The 20,050-nt window shown below is 35.1% G+C and overlaps 1 protein-coding gene across 1 annotated transcript in view; it reads right to left on the bottom strand.

The window, feature by feature from the left end:
• Positions 1 to 766: 766 nt before the first annotated feature.
• The window catches only part of ACSS3 (acyl-CoA synthetase short chain family member 3), a 76,660-nt gene continuing 57,376 nt past the window's right edge, over positions 767 to 20,050 (bottom strand). The window contains exons 10-16 of the mRNA XM_062568078.1: positions 17,301 to 17,396; positions 14,708 to 14,771; positions 7,291 to 7,372; positions 6,149 to 6,271; positions 1,964 to 2,063; positions 1,698 to 1,873; positions 767 to 1,411 (exon numbers count right to left, since the gene is read on the bottom strand). Of these exons, the coding sequence (XP_062424062.1) occupies positions 1,340 to 1,411; positions 1,698 to 1,873; positions 1,964 to 2,063; positions 6,149 to 6,271; positions 7,291 to 7,372; positions 14,708 to 14,771; positions 17,301 to 17,396 (713 nt within the window). The 3' untranslated portion in view covers positions 767 to 1,339. The remainder of the gene's footprint in view (positions 1,412 to 1,697; positions 1,874 to 1,963; positions 2,064 to 6,148; positions 6,272 to 7,290; positions 7,373 to 14,707; positions 14,772 to 17,300; positions 17,397 to 20,050) is intronic.

Genomic DNA, 20,050 nt, shown 5'->3' with positions numbered 1-20,050 from the left:
TTGTTATTAATGCCCAAGGAAGAATCTGGATAAGGGAAATTTTAATATTTTAATTAGCTCTCTATCTATTGCCATTTGGCTGTTATATCAATCTGCTTTTTTATCACAATACCATTGTGCCACATAACAGCGCTACAGTCCTTAACTCTAACCAAAGGGTAACTGTATTTCCAGACATCCTCTTTTGAGGACATACTGCAACAACAAAATACCTCTCGGCTTAACTTCTACTTTGCTTAACCTAAGTAGGGAACCTCTCCTTTATTCTAATGTCTGAATTCACCCATTGCTTCCCATAACTCCCTCTAGAAAGCAATGCTGAGTCTGAATATCATTTTTTGTTTTAAAACATTTCTGTGACCATGTATTTTAAAAAGGATTTTTAAATTTATTGTTTGGTTAAAAATGCAGCTTGCAAAGTAATATATTTAGAGTGTGTATCCTCTATCTGCTAGTATGCTGAGAACCTGTGAACTATTTTGGTAAGGCCTACGAATTCAAGAGGTTTGCCTAGTATCTGCATTTGCTAAATTTCTTGGCTCATATATATGTCAGCAAGCCTGAAGCATCTGCTTATGTCAGCAAAAAAAACCAAACAAAAACTAGTTATCCTTTTTCTAAAGGTGACATGCACAGTAACAAAGTGAGCAAAAATGCAGAGTATTTTTATTTCAAATTCGTAATGTTTTTATTCAACATTACTATTGATAAATCAAAGTTTTCACAGATTTTTAAAGCTAGAAGACTTTATCTAACATCCTGCAAAAAAAGGCACTTCAGGAAATCACTGAATAAAACAACTAAAGGAATCTTATTTATAACTGACAGACTTAGCAAACATAAGTGGAAACCAGAAAAAAAATTGTTTTTAAAAAATATAAACCTCATATTTTACAAATAAAGACAGTTTATATCTTCAATAATTTTCACATTAGAATTTCTATTTATTGCTGTTCTCACACTATGACTTACCTTTTGTAAGCTCTTTTAGCCAAATTAGCGTTATTGTTCTCATTATATAATAATGGATTAAAATGTAAGGTCACAAGAGATCATACTAGATAATCTAATGATTCCTTGTAATTTAAGGCTATAGAAAGGCATGAATTCTATTTGCAATTCTTAGCAATCTTAATATCCAGCATAAAATGATAACATGCAGATGCTTCTGTATGTTTTTCTGAGTATAACAATATGTTAGACAACACAGTACCATTTCTGTAGTAAAAAAATTTAGTCATCGTTACTAATCATTACTTATTTTTAAAATATGTAATGTTTCTTAACGGAAAGTCTCTTTGTGTATTCCAGTACCAACAAGTTTGTTATTAACCTATTATCACATTTGATTTTTCTTCAGCACTTCTTCAATGTGTTTAAAAACACCAGCATCTTCAATGGTTGGTGTTATCTGAAAAGGAATATACAGAAGCATTTCATAGTATACTGTTATCCTTCAAACAGCAATGAAACAAAATAAATTAATCTTCTAATTCTAGCTTTCAAGAGGTCAGCTGAGAAGACAGTATTTGGAAATTTCTTGAATATAAAGATCTTTCGGGTAAGATACAGTAGAAAGAAAATGCAATATGCTACCTAAAGTCATAGAGCAATTGCAGAATGGTCTAGAGAATCAAAAAGACCACGTTAGATGCACATGTGCATCTAATTCATTAAGGCACACATCTACAACTTACATTATACGGCTTTCCACTGACAAGTGCAGAAAGAGCTGAACGCGGTATCTTGCCAGAACGTGTTTTTGGTAACTGCTTCACAAACATTCCCTTCTGGAAAGCTGCTACCGGACCAATGTTTTTTCGAACTTGTTCAACTATCTCTTCCAAAATCTTCTTCTCTTCTGTCTTTATACCTAATAAAGAATTTCAAATGCTTTAACCTTTCCCTGATCTTGTGCAAGCTTTAGTAAGTAATTACTACATCAGCAGTAATGAGCTCTCACCTTCTTTCAGTACACACACTGCAAATGGGACATGCCCTTTTAAGGCATCCTCCTTGCCTACAACAGCACAGTCTGCCACAGCATGATGGAAGAGAATACACTGAGGGAGACAAACAAAACAGCTAACTGGAACTAACAATAATTTGAACATTTCAGTGAAAAATTTTGACAGATATGCACACAGAAAAAGATATTACATTTTAAGAACAAAAATTACTTAGTAAACCTCAGGATACTAATTACATATGCTACAAATGTACAGGTATGCATATTTTCACACACACTTATGTTCTATCCTTGACTGACAGAGTAGCTTTTAAATAAACGTAAGAAAAGCTTTAGCAACAGGAGATTCAAATATAAAACAAAGAAAGGTGATTTCCTTACAGCTTTGGAAAACAAGAGAACCGCATCTTCTTGTGCCTTAGTGATTTCTTTGCTGGGACACATACTGTTAGGTTAACATTGCAATTGATATTTACACAGGTAAATAGAAAAAAATATAAAAGTATTATTCAAATGCACAATCAACACACAGCTGTGTAACCGAGCCGCAGCAACTGCAAGGTAGGAATAGACTTGGAATTAAAATTCCTTTACCTGCTACAATGTTAGGAAATAATATTACAAGGAGAGATTTCTGTAGTATGTGAATTTATTGGAAACTGTAACTTTCTAGGATCCCATGAAAAAAGTAATTGCAAATTGTTACTCTTCCTATATACCAATCTAGCTGAAGTTGTTTATAAACACATAGCAAGATGTCTGTCTTTACTTCCTACTCACATTTTTTGCTTACAGAGTTTTCAATTGGGAACCTATTGTTCTTCTCGGGGGGGGGGGGGGAGGGGGAAATCTCTCCTTCCTATCATCTCTGATATTTTTTTCAATGCAGTAAAAAGGAAAGTGAGACTAAGAAAAGATAGAAAAGATCTGGGGCGTAAAACAGACTCTTTAGGAAGTTTTAGTGAAAGTCTGAAAATACTTGTGGATATTATTTGCAGAATACTATTAGTGTTTACATTATATTATTAGTATTTACCTTTGAATGTGTAACAAATACTTGCATGATTATCTTCCAGCTCTTTCCATATTTTTTTTCCTAGCTTAACCAGTCATCAGATGAGACCTCAGTTTTCTCAGGAAAGAAAACACAAGCACTTCATCTAGTTTTCCAAAACAGATATCCTAGGCACAGCCCTAAGTATCTATCTTCTGCATTCCATCCATAATAGTAATACCACATTGTAGTAATACCACATCCATACTTTCATCAGTATTTGCAGACTAAATTGTACCCATTATATATTTCACAGTGAATCAATTTTGTCATGTTATGTTTACAATGAGTTAAAGCAACAAAGCTGACAGTTAAAATGGATCAATACTTTCCTTACAAATAGCCTTTTGCAGAAACAAACCTCCTTTTCCTCATGCTAGTGACAAAGATCCAATAAATCCAATAATGAATGCTTCTAGTCAGTCGGCTGTCATAAAGCATGGTGATTAATTAATGTACAATGCAAAAAGTGGTCTGGAGTAAGGACTAAAACCAGAACGCATGCCTATTACAGGGCTATAAAGTCATACTTACTTTTGTTCATTCTGACTCCTTAAATCTTTTTCATTCTTTGCTGTGCAAATGTACAGCTTCAGCCAAAGCTATACAGAGGCCCCATTCAGCTTACAGTCTAGTGTTCAGCTCACCTTCTCAGAGACATTAGGTCTGAACGTCCTTAGACAAAAAATGAAATTAAACCAAAGTGCCCTGGTGTGTGTGGGGGGGAATTGTATGCAAGTGACACACATTAGCACTAATATCTCTAAACTCTCTTTTAGGAAAAAAAGTGTAAGGTACTCTTTTCTTTCCAGTTAGCTATCTGAAGTTCTTACTTGCTGGAGAAGATTCACCAAGACGTCTCACTGCATACTGAGATGTGTGTCCCTAACTCTGGGACAAAGTTGGGCTTAAGACACCGAGTTGTGAATCCTGTTCCAAGGCACAAGTCTTTGCATGCAGGTATCAGGGTCTCTTGGGAAGTCTTACTATCAAGAGTGCTTTTCACATGTCTTCTGTACTCACAAAGAGGACCTAATGTCACAGAGGCCACACAGAGGTCACGTAACATGACCCCATATATTAATTTCTCTTTTCATAAAATGACTGTTTGCTAATAATAATCTTAACGTAACATGTTTTAAAAAATCAAGAGCAGTGGGATGGTTTAAAGAAAGACTATCTGGGAGATGTTTTAGGAAAAAGGCTTTTTTTCTCTTACTGAATACCACATTAGCATTGGCTACTTATACAGCAGGTACAAGTATGAGGAAGACAGCAGTGCTGTCTAAATATATGCAAGTACAGTTGAAATCAGATGCTGTCTACTTTGTTCAGAAGTCACTGTATCCAAACTGGCAAGATATAAACCTATGTGTTTTAGGCAGCTTCAAATCAAGTGAATCCCTGTGACTTTTCACTGAATCATATACACCTCCGAGCTTTGGTCACTTCTAGTCCTGAATGTCAGTAACGCATACCCTTCCGTGCTGTAAATACACATCCTTTTCTGCTCTAAATTCTTGACTCTGGCAACAATGCATTCATTACCATAAAAAGTAAAAAGAAATGTCAGCTAATTATGGAAAAGAGTCCCTGGCTTACCGATCCCTGAAAGACTGCCTGTTTCTATCGTGATTTGTTCTCAAGTACATATGATACCAGAGTTTATGGAATGCCTCCAGTGCTACCACATTGTCCCTTTACCAACCCCATCTTGTTCCATCAAATCATGCTCTCTTTTCCAAGCCTGTGGTATAAACTTCTTTAGGCAATGTAAGCTATCTTGTACAAAGGAAATATTTCCTGTCATAGAGAATATGAGAACTTCTGACAAAAGCTGTGCTTATTACAGAATTTTAAATTGGGAGAAAAATGTGGCTTTATGCTCTGCAAGTTCTGGAACCAGTCTGTGACAGTATATGTTACAGCAGCTTTAACATGAGACTATGAGTGATCTGGCCTAGGGGGCTATTTTTAGCAGTGGGATATCATGTACTGGGATAAGAGAAACAGGGATGTTTCTGAAATGTCCTGGAAAGAAGAGAGGGTGATGTAGTGTAGAGCTCTATACCACCCTCATATCCCTACAATTGCCCAGATAGAAAGGAATTACTAAAGAAAACTTTGTGGGGAGAATCTAGTATCTTCCACGTAACCAGAATTTCTTCTTTTTTTTGTTTCAAGTTTTCCTGTCTTTAAAAAAATCCAGTGTCACTAAAATATATTAATAGTATAAAGCAAAACTTACAAACAAATTAGTTTGTGATTCAGTGCACAGTTAAGTTCAGAGTTTTAAAAAGTACATTTTTCCCTTGTTACATGCTCAGCACATATTTTCCTATAGTCACTGAATAAGCGATTGATCTCTCATCAGGAAAATTCGGAATTGACAATTACAGCAGTTCTGCAGAGGCAAGCGAACAAGGATATGTAATTCAGACACTATTATGAACTCCACTATTTTCAACTTTTCCAGTTGCACAGGTATTACGTTAATGATTTTCAATTTAACAACAGGATTTTTTTTTTCAAAAATTTTCATCGTTCATTTAGCACCACTTGTACAGTAAGAATGAGACAAAATAGCTTTTCAGAAACTGAGATTAGAACTTTTGAAATCAAGAAAAGCTTTGAATGTGAGTCTGTGTGAAAGGAATTCACCCAACACCAAGATCTTTCAAAAATACACTTTAAAACTGCACTTTAGAAATAAAAGTTCCTGCTCCTACACCACTGCGGTAACTGGTGCAACTCCTCGACACACGGAACCTTGGAAGGACTGCCTGTATTATCATAATGTATTCCCAAGTACATACGACATCAGTGTTTACAGGAATACTACCACTGTTACCATACTGCCCCTTAACTGCACCTTCCTCTATCAAATAATGCCTGCTTGATCAAGCTTATGGTATGAATGCTCACTGTTAGATTAAGTTCAAGTCCTCAAAAGGACTTTAGCAGAAAGGACTTGAAACGCTTAATGTTTTTGTTAAAAATACCAATACAAATGCAATCAAGAAAAGCAGAAAGAAAATAGATTTTTGTGAGATTTTCAGTCTCTGTGAACTCAGTTTATTTCATTCATTTTTCACTTCTCTATTTTACTGTCAGTCAACACTCACCTCTTCAATTGCACCTGCAGAAATTCTGTGTCCTGCAACATTGATCACATCATCAGCTCGAGAAAGAACATATAAATAGCCATCTTCATCCATATAACCTGCATCCATAGTATCATAGTATCCCTAAAAATAACATAACCAAAAAATAAATTCAAAAATATTACTAGGATCATCAATCATTCTGGGAAACCAACAAACAGAACTGATTGTCTCAAATGAAGTAAGCTGTTGGTCCCCGTAAGACCGACTTCTTAATACTTTTCACCATTCTTATGTCATAATATACCTTGGCATTCCCTTTCCAGAAGAGTTTTGTAGTCTTTGTGAAGATAAAACAGAAGACAACATATAAAGCTAGATTTCTTCCATTCTGCTTACTTTGATCCCTGACACCTTTGAGAAATATGCTACCTGAATCTACACAAGAAGAGTAGAATTGTTACAATACAATGACAGTTGTCAAATTGCCTCTAAAGATATTTCCATTTGCTGGAGCTAGGCTTACAACATCATCATCACGCTAACGCAAAAAAATAAGAATTTGTCTCATCAATTTACTCATCTACTTTTACTCTTGGACAAAATCTTCTATTTGGGATATTCACATAATACAAGAGTATCTATTTCTGTATGGAAAGGAACAAGCCTTGGATAATCCTTGTATAGTTTACCTGAAAAGGAAGCATACTTATTTCAGTAAGGGTCTTCCTATGTATTTATACACATCGGAGACAAGTATGTATTTTGGACTGACTTTAAATTAGAATAACTACCTGTTAGTAGTAGTAGTGTACTTGAAGTTACGCTAGTCTAAGGTTGCAAATGTGGCAAGGCATATGTTTTTTATTAAATCAAATGACATAGCTGTAGAAAACAAATTTAGGTTCAAAAGCCTGAAGTTTACTTCTATTGTTTCAGATTTGAAAAAAGCCTAGGTACCTAAAAGCTGAAAGTATATATAAGGAAAGATTTACTTGAAATGTTTTTAACTCTGTAAGAAGTCATATGTCAAAGAACTCCTATTAAAGTATATCTCATTAAAATAAGATATGATAATGTTATATGTCAACCAATTGAAATCTAATGTCATCCAGTGTCATGGGATTATTATAAGTTTACAGAATTCATTCTTTAACTCTTACTGGAAATTTTTGGAAATATAACTTCTGGAATGTTTCTGGATTTTCCCAAAGACCTGAAAATGCTCCAGGAGGCAGAGGCAACCTTAAATTAAAAAGAACAGAACAAAATTAGAACACAGATACAACAATGCAGTTGACTGTCTACAATTCATACTTTGTACATAGATAAAAAATAATTCATTATGCAGTCAGTAAACAGTTCGGCTCAATAATGTGTTGCTAACAGATCAACATATATTTCTTATGATCACATGTGATCACATGTAGCTCTGAACTGTATCCAGTCCATAACTTTAATATAACATAGGGTCTCTATCTTTAGCAAAATAGTGTTTGATCTTGTAAATATAGAAGAAAAGCTATAAATAGATATTACCATCATTCCGCTTTCAACATTTACAAGAACAGAGTATCTGTCACAAACGTGTGCATATGTGCTATGATATAGATACTTTCATTATTATAGATATGTCTTTCTCTAATACACAGGCATATATACACATCTATATGCTTACCTACTGAATTACCCAGGCACACAGATACTCCGTTTCTGTAAAAAGACATAACTCAAATGTCTTTAGTCACAAGAATCTGCATAAGAATGGTTTTTTTTTGTTTATATTTTAACTGAGCACAACATTATTGTAATTATTTAAGGAGTTTTTTGAAAGCATACTGCTAAAAATCAATTTTAGAACTTTCTAAATTAACTGGACGTTTTTTAAAAAAATAAGAAGTGAAGCTGCAAAATATTGAAATGCTTCGTTAGTTGAGTTTTCAATGCATGTTCTATATTCATTTTTAGTCAAGGACATGAAAATCATAGAAGAAGGTTCATTTCACAAATGAGACAGAAGTCTCAGTTAACCTATTAGTCATTTTTTTCCTCCAAAGCTCTGACCGTATGAAAAACAGCATAAGTAAACTGTTTTTAAGTCTGAGAGACAAACAGAAGTTTTATAAAGCTTAACCATAATAACAGAGAGAGAATGATCATGCAAACAAACAGCAGATAAAACCGTAAATGCCTCATATAGATACTACTAGCATATGTTTGTATTCCTAACAAGCAAATCTTTAGCCCAGGTATTTTATTTTTTGCTCTGACAATGTCCCTATGATTTATTATTATATCCAAAAGCCAGTATCTCCCGCAGGAATACACCCCTCTGCAGTGCAGTAATAATGATACTCATTACAAGGCTCCTGGGATGTTTAGGTCACAGAAATTAGTGTTATCAGCTCAGTGATATGTACTTTCTAACATTACAATTACAAAAAGAAGAAGAAAAAAATTCATGTTTTTACCTAAATACGGTATTAATAGCTTAAGCCGTGCTGAAAAGGCCCCATCATCTAGTAATGATTCAGATGCATGACTGTTTACAATTCCACATACCTACACCTTTATTCAGCTCTGGTTGTCTAAGGGAATATACTACTATAAATACTGCTACCTTCTCTGAGGGTTCTAGCTCAACACATACTATATATCATATCCCCTGAAAGTACGGTTATGATTCACTACAGCCCCAAAAGCCAAACACTCCCCATTAATTACGCAGGCTTCAGGGAAGCAGGTTGGCTAGTACCCATCTGGGGGGTACTGCCTGGCCTACTTCAAGATTTCCAAGTTTAGTAAGCACCCCTGTGAAACACAATCATGACTTAGAGAATATTTGCTATGGAAAAAAAAAGGAGAGAGAGAGAATATATTGATCCCTGTGTTTGTATATGTAGGAGTTTAAAAGAAAAAAATCCCTTGTTCAGATTCAAGAAAAATCCCCAGAAAACAGTAGTTAACTAGGGTTGTTGCCAGGCTGCTAATTGCATAGCAATTCAGAAGTCACAGTGGTTGCAGATTTTGTACTTTAACAATCTAAAATGTCCTTATTATGGGAGTGACAGGACAATTCATATGAACAAAGTCCATAATAATTTCTCCAAAGCTCTATTCAGTGGTTTGCAGCTAGGCATTAAATAGAAGAACCAGATTTATTGCTGAAATCAGAAACACATTTTGCTTTCTGTAAATGCAATTGTTTAGAAATTTAAACTCAGAAGTATGCAATGTATCACCAGAAGTATCATCCTTGCTCCTACCAATCTTTCTCAAAAAAACTGCTGCAATGGCTAGTAGCTCTACATTGCAAATTGCTGAGAAGCAAGATAAATAAGCATCTTGCGTGTATGAAACCACGCTGCTAAACTAAAGGTTAGGGCAGGTATTGCCCAGCAGAGGTCCCTTCTCCCCCCTCTCCCAGCAGAGGGGATGAACACAAACTAAAGCTTTGATCTCTTGTGTGTTTATTTAGAATGCTCAAATGTTGCTTCATCAGCTCCTACAACACCTATTTTCTTTAATGGGGTGCTAAGGTACTGAGAAAGATTACATCTTTTTCTTTCCCTTTTCTTCCCTTTACACTCCTTTGATTAACATTTATTTCTATTGTGCATCTTAAAGAGCACTTTCCTGGCTTCAAGCTACCATTCTCTGTAACAAACTTTCAAATACATACCGAAAATTTTTTTATATGAGTAACATTAAATGAGTAGTCTTTTTATTGAACATCTAACTATTTGTTACATAAACATTGTGTAAAGATTGAGCACAAAAGTACAAACACTGAAACTGGGAATGGGCTGCTTACTTCTGAGCACCATCTTCCCCACTAAAGAGTATCAGCTTAACAGTATTTGCCTTTACAGGTCCTCTCACACTGATACCTGCCAACTTAAGATCTAAAGATGTTTTAAAAAGCTATAAATTTATAATGACCTATTCCTTATAAAATCATATCAAAAATATTTTTTTAAATGTTTTACCCTCTTACAGCATTCTGTTTCAGCTATTGCATGATTTTGCTCTACATAATGACATGACTCATCACTTCGATAACTTTAACCATTGACAGAACATTGTTATTTTCTTTCCTGCTTCTCCACTACTCCCAGATTCATGAAAAGTCAGCATTAATGGTCTGCAGAGCCTCTCATACAGTTACAACTCTTAAATGCAATTTAAGAAACGTAACATTTATCAGTTTCCTCCTCCAACATACAAAAGCATTTCAGAATCACTGTATGATATAACTACATTGTCTCACTTCTTTCTGGATATGGAACAGAAGTAATTATGTGATTCCGTACAATGAAGATTGGTAAAACTAATTTGTCAATACTTACTGTAGAATACTCCATTATTAGGGCACAAAATTAATTACACTACACTACACTACAAACATTACAGGAAGTGTGATATAGGGTTATAAACAATCCTGAGAGGCTCTAGAGAGGAATTTACTGGTAGGCACTACCCTCTGGCTAGAATGAATATATGGCAAATATAGTTCCCTTGCTGTTGTAGATGCATATATAGACTAACATCAGCTAATGAGATGGTGCTTGCAACTGCTTCATAAAATAAACATAGTAGGTTTTCAATCTTTATAATATAGATGAGCAAAACTGAGTTTCCCACTGCACTGGTATTTAAATGGGATTTCTCTTTGCTAATATTCCTTAACAGAATAGACAATTTTGAAAATTCTCATCACTAACCATGATTACACACACAAACATGCACACACACACTTTCCATTGTGTATTAATTATAGGCGACCAGATCAATGCAAGTAAAAATGCCTCACTAAATCAGACTGCTCTTGCTAACGGAAAATGCAGGTCATTGCTGTTACCTTTTTCACTTCAGAAAATTTAGGAACAAGTAGATGCATTTTAGGCCACCCTCATGAACTGTAGTGGCCTTCATTTTCCTTGGCCCTTTCATCATAAATGTTTTGACACTGTATTTTACTGTTTTATCCTGAAAAGCTTGTGAAATCAGACATGGCACTGTCCAGGTAAATTAGCTTTTCCGAGAGTTCTTGTCAGCATGAGATCAATCCACAGGGCAGAGATGAGGGGCTTGTGAGAAAAGCAGAGATTGGCTGGTGGATGAATAAAAGACAAGACTATACTGGGAGTTGGAGTTGGAATAGGTAGGTGTAAAAATTACCTCTCTAAATGCTTTGACTCCTGCAGGATAAAACCAGAGTTGAAAACTGTATTGCCAGTATAGGTATTTCAAATACTATACTTGCAAGCACCACAGGTCTCAAACAGCCCCAAGAGTCTTTTTCAGGAGTTAGACTGGGCTAAAAATAACCAAGAGCAACATCATACTGCTTTTGCACAGCTTGTGTCACAGGCAGCCTGTGGCTATTCTCCTCTCCAGGAAATACTGAAGAACATTTTTCAGCCCTCTCAAGCATGTTGCAGATAAAGTAAATACCTGTGGGGGGGGAGGTTGTTTGTTTGTTTGTTTGTTTTCTGAAGAGATGCATCACATTTTCCTGCTGAGTGCATAGAGAGTAACAGTGAAACCTATCCTGCCATACATTTCCTTCTAGATGCTTGGGGAGGTCTCTGGGGTAAGAAGCAAACATTGCTAATAACAATGATCATCCCAGCAATTTTAAGGGGTCTGTACATGCAGAAGAAGGATAAAGTATCTGCTGAAGAAATGAAGAATGCAAAGCTTTCTTTGCTAGAGGGCTTTATGAAAACCAGCCCTAATCAAAAAATGGAAAAAGTCTCATAGTTAAATAATGGCTGAGCTGAGTACTGCGTAACATAGAAAATGTGATGTCTCAATCTAACAGACACAGACTTTTATGACTAAAAAACAACTAAAAATTCTCAAGAAATTGTTCCTCACCAGAATTAAACTTGGAACAAAATGTTAAGACACTGTGAACTCTAATATCCTAAGATAAACTTCTGTTCAACATTCCATAGATTCAAATGTCAGAAGTGTTAAAGAATTCACAATTTGCCTCCTAAAGCTCATTAATCTCTTTGCTTTTTTTTCAATAGTGAAGTTGCAGAATAAATTTTAAGAGGCCTCTTGTTTGAAAAATTTAAGTCAAAAATGCTGGAAAAAAAAAGAGTGACAGTTAAGTTACTTCAAAATTAATTCTATATCAACTGCTATAAGGACAGTTTAATTTCTTATTCTCCCCTACTATTTCAGAACATATATTATAAATGCTGAAATGATAAAACAATAGTGTTCTTGAGCTATTAATTTTCCTAAATTACCTAATGTGAAAAAGTGGAAAATTCCCTGACTTTTCCCCTATCAATTTATTTGGCTGCAGCAAAAATCATGCTGGGGAAGATAAAACAAAAATCAATACATAAACACACTTGAAATCCCTTAAGACAAATAAATGCTTAAAAAGGGGACAATACTAGGGAAAATAAATTCTAGTTTTAAGAATTTGATGACACCCCCTAGAAAGATCTCCTAATGTGGCAATATCCACTATTTACAGGCACTTAAATATAAAGGTAGTTAGATACAGATATGTAAACACTCGTCTATCAACATTACCCTTTGGCAGACAAAATTCAGCTCATTTGGCGGAGAGTTACTAAGGATGGCATCGATCTCACTGAACTTTCAGGCAGCTAACATTAAGCATCTAGTTTGAGCTACATATGTAACCCCTATAGACGGTAGGGAGATATAAACACCTCTGGAAGCTGATCTATCCTATCCTAGTTGAATGATTAAGACAGTTTGGATTAATTTTCTTTCAAAATGTCTTTCTCTCTCTACTGATAACAAGCTTAAGTTTTATTATAGCAACAGTTAGGCATCCAAGAGGCATGAGCTTCAAAAGATAACCCTCCATTCTGACCTAGATTACCGTTACTGCAAACCGCAGTCTATTTAAGACTACAGTAACTAAATTATTCATACTCCTCAATGGAATTAATGCACAATCTTAGAGGTACCACAGGAAAGCTATGTCTAAATACATTCGTTTTATTTAGGGAAGAACGTGTGTGCACTTAGACACATGCCTGTGCATCCTGGTGGCTTAGCCTTAGATGCTCAGAATCAGGCACAGTAGAGGCTTTATCCTGAAAGCACACATCTGTGTCACACAATACAATAACTTACTGTGATATTGTCTTAGTCTCCACAGTAGTCTAATTACATTAGATCAGTAATATATGTGAAAAAATAACTTCCACCTTTGGCATCTTAGATTCCCAAGCAAGTACTACACAGCTAGACAGCCCATATTTTAAAAGTGCATTTCTGCAGCATAGTCTAGTGCCTGCATGTCATGAGCTCCTAATCTTCTACCTCCCATGGCTGTATCCTTAGTTAAGCTCACTTTAACAATTGATCAAAATCAGTACATTTATGCCGATGTTTTGGCTTTTAACAAAATTTCATTTCAGTGAAGGTTAATGCTAATTTTTCAGTAAATTACCCTTCATTCATCTACACGAGGAATAATGAATCTGAGCTACCTCTAGGCCCTTAAATTTTACCAAACAGAAGTTGATTAATGAATTCTTTTGGGGACTTGTATTTGCTGGCAGTCAGTATGTGTTCAGAGCCTAAGACTAGGCTCTAAGACTGAAAACAGAGGAGGCTACAGCTAACATGTAAGTCACAGTGTAGGTATCTAGCTCAGAAAAATGATGTTCATCTAAAACCCTATGAAATATCTGGAATACATAGCTGGCATATGCTTTGGGGAGCAGTACCTCAATCTTTACAGAAGTAATAAGAGGTTCTAGGAAAAGTGAGTGGAAAGTAAGATAAGAGAAGTGCAATTAATGTTCAGAATATATCTGAACAGAAGCTCCCTTAGTTAAGAAAAGGTGTTAAAAAGTGTGTACTTTCAAGAAGAATCTTAAAGTTTGTGGACCTCATCTGGCAGGAATTTAGTAAATTCTATTAAAGATCAGCTACAAGATGTACAGTAGGTTTTTTTATGTGTTTTTTCTTTTTTTTCTTTTTTTTTTTTTTTTTTTTTTTTTTGCTGGAGTCTTTTCTTGTACGTATTTTGTCCAAGTACTGCTACACTTGGACAGTGACATCTTACTGACACACAGAGACATCTTACTGTTTTTAGTGAGATCAGAAAACACAAGTTCTTCTTGTAAGAATGTGCATCTTTTGGGATTAGGAGACTATGAAAGGGCAGGCACCATCAAACCTGTAAGTCAAAGCATGTGAATCTTCACATGTGAATCTTCATTGCTATACAATTTCTCTAAACTGAAAGATAAAACAGTGAAGAGAATGACCCAATACTGTGCTCATACATCACAACAGACAGGCTTATTTCTTTGCCAATAGCTGGCAATTAAGAAAATAGTAAATTTTGCTGTAGTTTAAGGGGAAATGAGTGAGTTTACACTCATAATTTGCATTTTTTTCAACATTAATGGATATATATTCTGGCAGTTTGATATTATTATCAGAAACAGCCATGCTATTCAACACTCATTTCTTTCATTACTGCTATATAGATAAATTTTGGTTAAAAGGTAGCTGACCCATCTGTAAAGCTTTTCTTAGCTGTAAGATACTCAGTTTGCTTACTTTACCACAATATTTCCCAAAGCTTTCGCCTTCACTGGTTCCTTCTTTTCATTCAGAATCATCACTGTGAAAAAAGTAGTAAAGGAAGAGAACTCCTGTAAATAGTATGTTTTTAGATGGAAGACAGTGTTTTACTTCACACCTAGAAATTGGAATACACCAAGCAACAAAATGAATTAAGAACTTTCAAACTAGATAAATTCACAACCCTATTAACATTTAAATTCAAGTACAATAAGCCTTAGATTTTTAATACTTATGCTTTTGGAAGGAGAAATAGCACAAAATCAGAAGAGGAAATAAAGAACTAAAATTAGAAGACTTTCTCACACTGCAAAATCTAACCTTCCAAGTAACAAAGGACCTTCAAATACATGACAAATGTAAGAAAAAGTATGCAAGCAACATGATTAAGAACTAACAGCTAACTGTTAGCTCTCTGGAGGTTGACCTAGTTTGTAAATAAATGTGTCTGTTTTTCAAAGGCCCTCACTAAACGCCCCCCCAAGAAAGATGCAAGCATCTGACCAACTGACCACAGTTATTCTAGCCTAGCACAAAGAGATAAAGTAACTTGCTAATTACTGAAAACACCTGAAATTGTCTCTTCAGTGAAGTCATCTGGGGAAGAGGGAAGGAATAATAGAGCAGCTACGCTATTCTTAACTACAGTATCAACTCAGACTTAGCCTATGATAAATGGAATGAAACAGAGTGAAATGATGATACCATGGAAAAATAAGGAGGGAACATTTTGACAGACGAAGCTGATATGGATTTAACAGTATGTTTTTTTAAATTTGCCAAAGCAAAGAAAGCAATGCTCAGCCAGACCTAAGTTACTTCAAATAATCTTATGTACTATTTTAAAAAGTTCCAGGGACAATGCAGAACTCAGAATGAAACAGACCCACTCATATTTAGCTTTCAACAGCTCCTCACCCCTGATTTTTCCTATTTTTGTTATATTAAAGTTTCTAAACGGTTCTAAACGGTTTAATGCAACTATTTTAGCAAGGTAGCAATTCCAGCATTTTTTCTTCTTGTGAATGGTGTATTTCGATGCACAAAAATATTGGGAAGGTGGGTATTACTGAAAAACTGACTTAGTTCCACAATATGCAGGACTTGCTACAGTTTGTGAACAACATAATGTAATTACCTGAAAAAGGTATAAGTAGCTCACAGGAAAGTACAATATAATGTCTGATTTAAGGCAACAGAGCAACAAATCTTGATTCACATTTAAATGCAATTTGCACCATTGCTAAATATTGCTTTTATAATGTATATTAAAAAAATCATTAAAGAAATCAGTTTACTTTAGCAGTTTATTTGCAATATTATGACAGCAAAGAATCTGGCTATGTTTAAAAAGAAAAGTAGATTTTTCTTTTTGCTTTCTGCTCCATGGTTTTGTTTCAGAGCTGTTTTTAACCTATTGCTTATCTTCATGAAGTAATTGTAAGTGCTGAAGTCCAGAGTTGCTAAAAATTATTATTTTTTTTTAAGTTCATTTCCACTTGTATTCATTAGAAAAAAAGCTAGCTAAGCTCCTTCTGCCAAAGGATGTGAGAACTTTTCCTGCAGATGGTTTAACCTTTAAAAATTGTAAATATTTCTTGGACCTCAAGTAACTCTTGAAAATTGTATTGAAACCAGGATTCCCAAGTAGGAAAATATTTTAGAATTTTAAATCCTATGGCTGCACCCTCTGCACGCAAAAAAATACCTTCCAGACAATGAGTGCTTTCACTTTTCATGCTGGATCACAGCCTACCATTTCTCCCAGCCAGAAATAAAAATGCTGCACAAATACTGAAAGATAACATGCTTAACAGCTCTTTTGAATATAAGCCCATGTACCTGAACATAAAGGCAAAATGGCTTTGATTTTAAAAAAGGAATGGAGTGTAAGATGGTTTCAAACAGAAGATTTTATCCTTGCCAGGTTGTCTTTTAGCTTACTATGACATTATTTCTGGAAGACAGATTTTTCAGTAAGAATTCTCTTCATGCACTTCAGAATACTTCTCACAAACTTTTAGTCCCAGAAGAAAAACAGTGTGTCTCTGAGACTGGTAAGTATACAAGTACATTGCCAAAACCAAAACTATGTGGGGTCTAGAAATACAGCTAAGACAGAACACACTAAAAGGGCAATTCATTGCAATTATTTGTTTAGTTATCATCCCCTCTCCTGCTGATGATTGTTTTTAACATTTTTCTTCCTAATTTGCCAACATACAATTTTACTCCTGCTTTTCATTTAACATTGTATAATTGTAGGTAATACCTTAAATCACTGTGGTTTTTCCTACCTTTGTTATACACACTGTAGAAACAAGCGCTAGCCCTTTAAGATAATAAAGATAAGAGTAGTTGCTCAATTATATTGAGTATAATTCTGTATTTCTTATGCACAGTCATATCCCACAATGCACAAAAAAGCAGCTCTTCCTGTTGCAGGAAGGAGGAAAATTCCTTAATAACACTCTAACGTACTTTCTCCATGAGGTATGTAAATCAAAGAGCACTTACTCAAGAATATAAGTAATTTCCTTTCCTAGAAGCACATTTAACACAGTCTTACCATTGTATCCTGGCACTGGTTTTCCTGCCTGTCCGGGTGGAGGCGTTGTAGAATTCCCCAAACCAATACAGGAGGCAGTAATGGCAGAACCAGACTCTGTTAAAAAAGAGAATACAAGTGTGCCAGTTAAGATTGCTCTTAAAACCCATTTCAGAACTGCTGAATGAGACAGTAACCTCCTTTAACACCTGAACCTCCAAATCAGTGTTAAGACCAGTCTGTGCACTCCAAGTAATTTTCAGCACAAACTGACAGGAACAGGCACTGCCATTGCCAAAGAAAACTTCTACAGCTGCAAAACAATGATTGTGACAGAAAAATGGGTAGGGAACAGAGTGTTGCTGTAACCTCATTTACTACCAAGATTTACTATGAATTGGAAATTGATGAAAATTTCTTATTGTAGAGATATCAAAAAAAAAAAATCTCTTGGCAGAGGGAGTTTGTGAAATCTCTGAAAATCTGTTTGGATTCATTAGCTACTTGATACTCTGTGAAAACAACATAAACAAAAAAGGAAACATCATCATACTAATTTGTCTGTGTTTCATCATGCTTTTTGGACAACGACAAATAAGACTGAATGAAAGGCTATTTACTCTAAACTAGAATCACAAGTCCTAAAATTTTGTGATTAGGTCTTTGTAATTGCAGCTATTTATTCTATTGTCTTCTCAATTACCAGTGGAAATACATCATTTTCATATTTACTCAGCACTCTAATTGCTAGGTTGTACATTCAACTCCTATGAGTCAATCACTTTTCATATATACAAAAAAAAATGGTTTGTTGGTTCTTTGACCAGTTATTAATTAAGAGAGAAGCTTAATCTGAGATATATCCACACAGTATTTTGGGTTAACAGTTCCTGAAAGCTAAAGATTCCCTTACACAGTAGGAGAAGTAAGGAGTACTGTCAAAGGTTAGCACACATCTCTGTGCTGTTCAGTTTTTAGGAAACCAACATACATGTTCCAAACAAGATGCTGGACTGAAATATCAGTTTCCCAAACATATCAGAACATAGCAACCCCTTTCCATGATAGCGCTCTTTGATTAAAGAGGAGAAAAGCCTGACTTGGAATGACTTGGAAGTAAAATTCAACTCAAAATCCCGCTCGAAAAGAAATTGTCACTGTTCAGAAGAATACAGAAAAATTAACAGTGATGAAACTACATCCCTACCAAATTATGTATAACGTAAGTACTACATGGCACTTTTTTATCTTTCCAAAAGGTAGAGTAGCTTAAGATGAGAGAATTTGGTTTACGTTTGGTGTCTCTGCAATTCAAGTCAGAATTTATATTGCTGGTTACAAGACTTAAGTCTGAATGCAAAAGTAGCAACAGTTTGAAAAAGATTATCACTTGTTGAATGGACATTGTAATCCACCTACTCCTCTCACCAGGTGTCTACAGGAACAGAGATCCCTTTCTTGACCCTCGCTTATAGTTGCAGATTCTCTGAAATTAGCATGATGTGGTCTGGACAGACTCCCCATCCTTAAGAACTTGCATATTTTTAATGTAATGTATAGAATAGTGGATTTGTCTTTTCACTCAATCCCTTCTACAGATATTTAAGGAGCTAACCTTGCACACACTATGCAGGTGCTTCGCTCACCTTCTGACTGTGGAAGGCTTTTCAGGGAAAACTGGATGATGAAAAAAAGAAAAAATTTTGCTTCTCATGTAACATCTTATAATGTGACAATGAAATTGTTTTTTAGAAGAACAATGTTTCACACTGGCAGAAGAGTGTTTCAAAACTAGTCCAGTAACTACATTCAATATCTGCTTTGAGTTATAATGGAATAAGGACATATACCTTTGAGAATAATGAAGAGCACTTCACTGAGACTTGAAAGACTGAGCTTGTGAGAGATCATCTTCAAAATCAGAGTTGTTAGTGTCCCAAGTCTCTCCTTATGTTGTGTTATTAATTTCAGAATATGGGGTGATTAAAAAAAAAAATCAGCCTCAGATTTCAAAGATGCGATTTTCTTTGTTTTTTATTACTCTATATGCAAATGAAATAGATTAAAGAGATTCAATATTATTCAGTTGTATTGCACAGTTAATAAGCAGTTTGAGACAGGTATTTTAGTGCATTTGTACCTCTGAAGGCAATTCTTTGGTTAGAGAAAGTGCTGCTGACTCAGAAGCAAAGAGTACACTTGCTTAGGAGTATACAAAAGTCTACGAAAGTATATCTCAAATTTTATTCATCAGAATGGTTCCATCTGCCAATCTGCCTTTCAGCAGTGTGCTCTGCCATGTGATGCAGAGTGATAGTACAGTAAGTTCTATGACCCAAATCCTCAAGCTTACCTCCTTAAATGTTCACATTTAATTCTAAAATAAATAGTTTTGAAAAAATTATTCAGAATTTGATAGATGAAGAATGGCCTGTACCACTTACATTCCTGGTGTATTACAATTTCTATGCTTTGCCTCATATTCCTCAACAGGAGACACGCACTGGCACACTGCTGAAACATTATATTTTTTTTCCAGTAGAAAGTGCTTAGGGGGAAAAAATGCATTCTGACATTAATATTACTTTTAGTTTGGGTTGTATTTGTTAGGGTGCAAAGGGGATAATATGGCATGTTTCTGCTTGAAGCATATAGAAGAGACTGGGAGTCGTTCTGCAGCAGAAGAGGAAGAGGAGGAGGAGAAGGCACAACTATCAAACGTTAACACATTACTACACACAATAACATACAATATACTAAATTCTCACTGC

The sequence above is a fragment of the Rhea pennata genome, chromosome 1 (assembly GCF_028389875.1).
Source record: "Rhea pennata isolate bPtePen1 chromosome 1, bPtePen1.pri, whole genome shotgun sequence".
Lineage (NCBI taxonomy): Eukaryota > Metazoa > Chordata > Aves > Rheiformes > Rheidae > Rhea > Rhea pennata.
The sequence above is the reverse complement of the archived record's forward strand: the minus strand, read 5'-3'. Positions and strand labels throughout refer to the sequence as shown.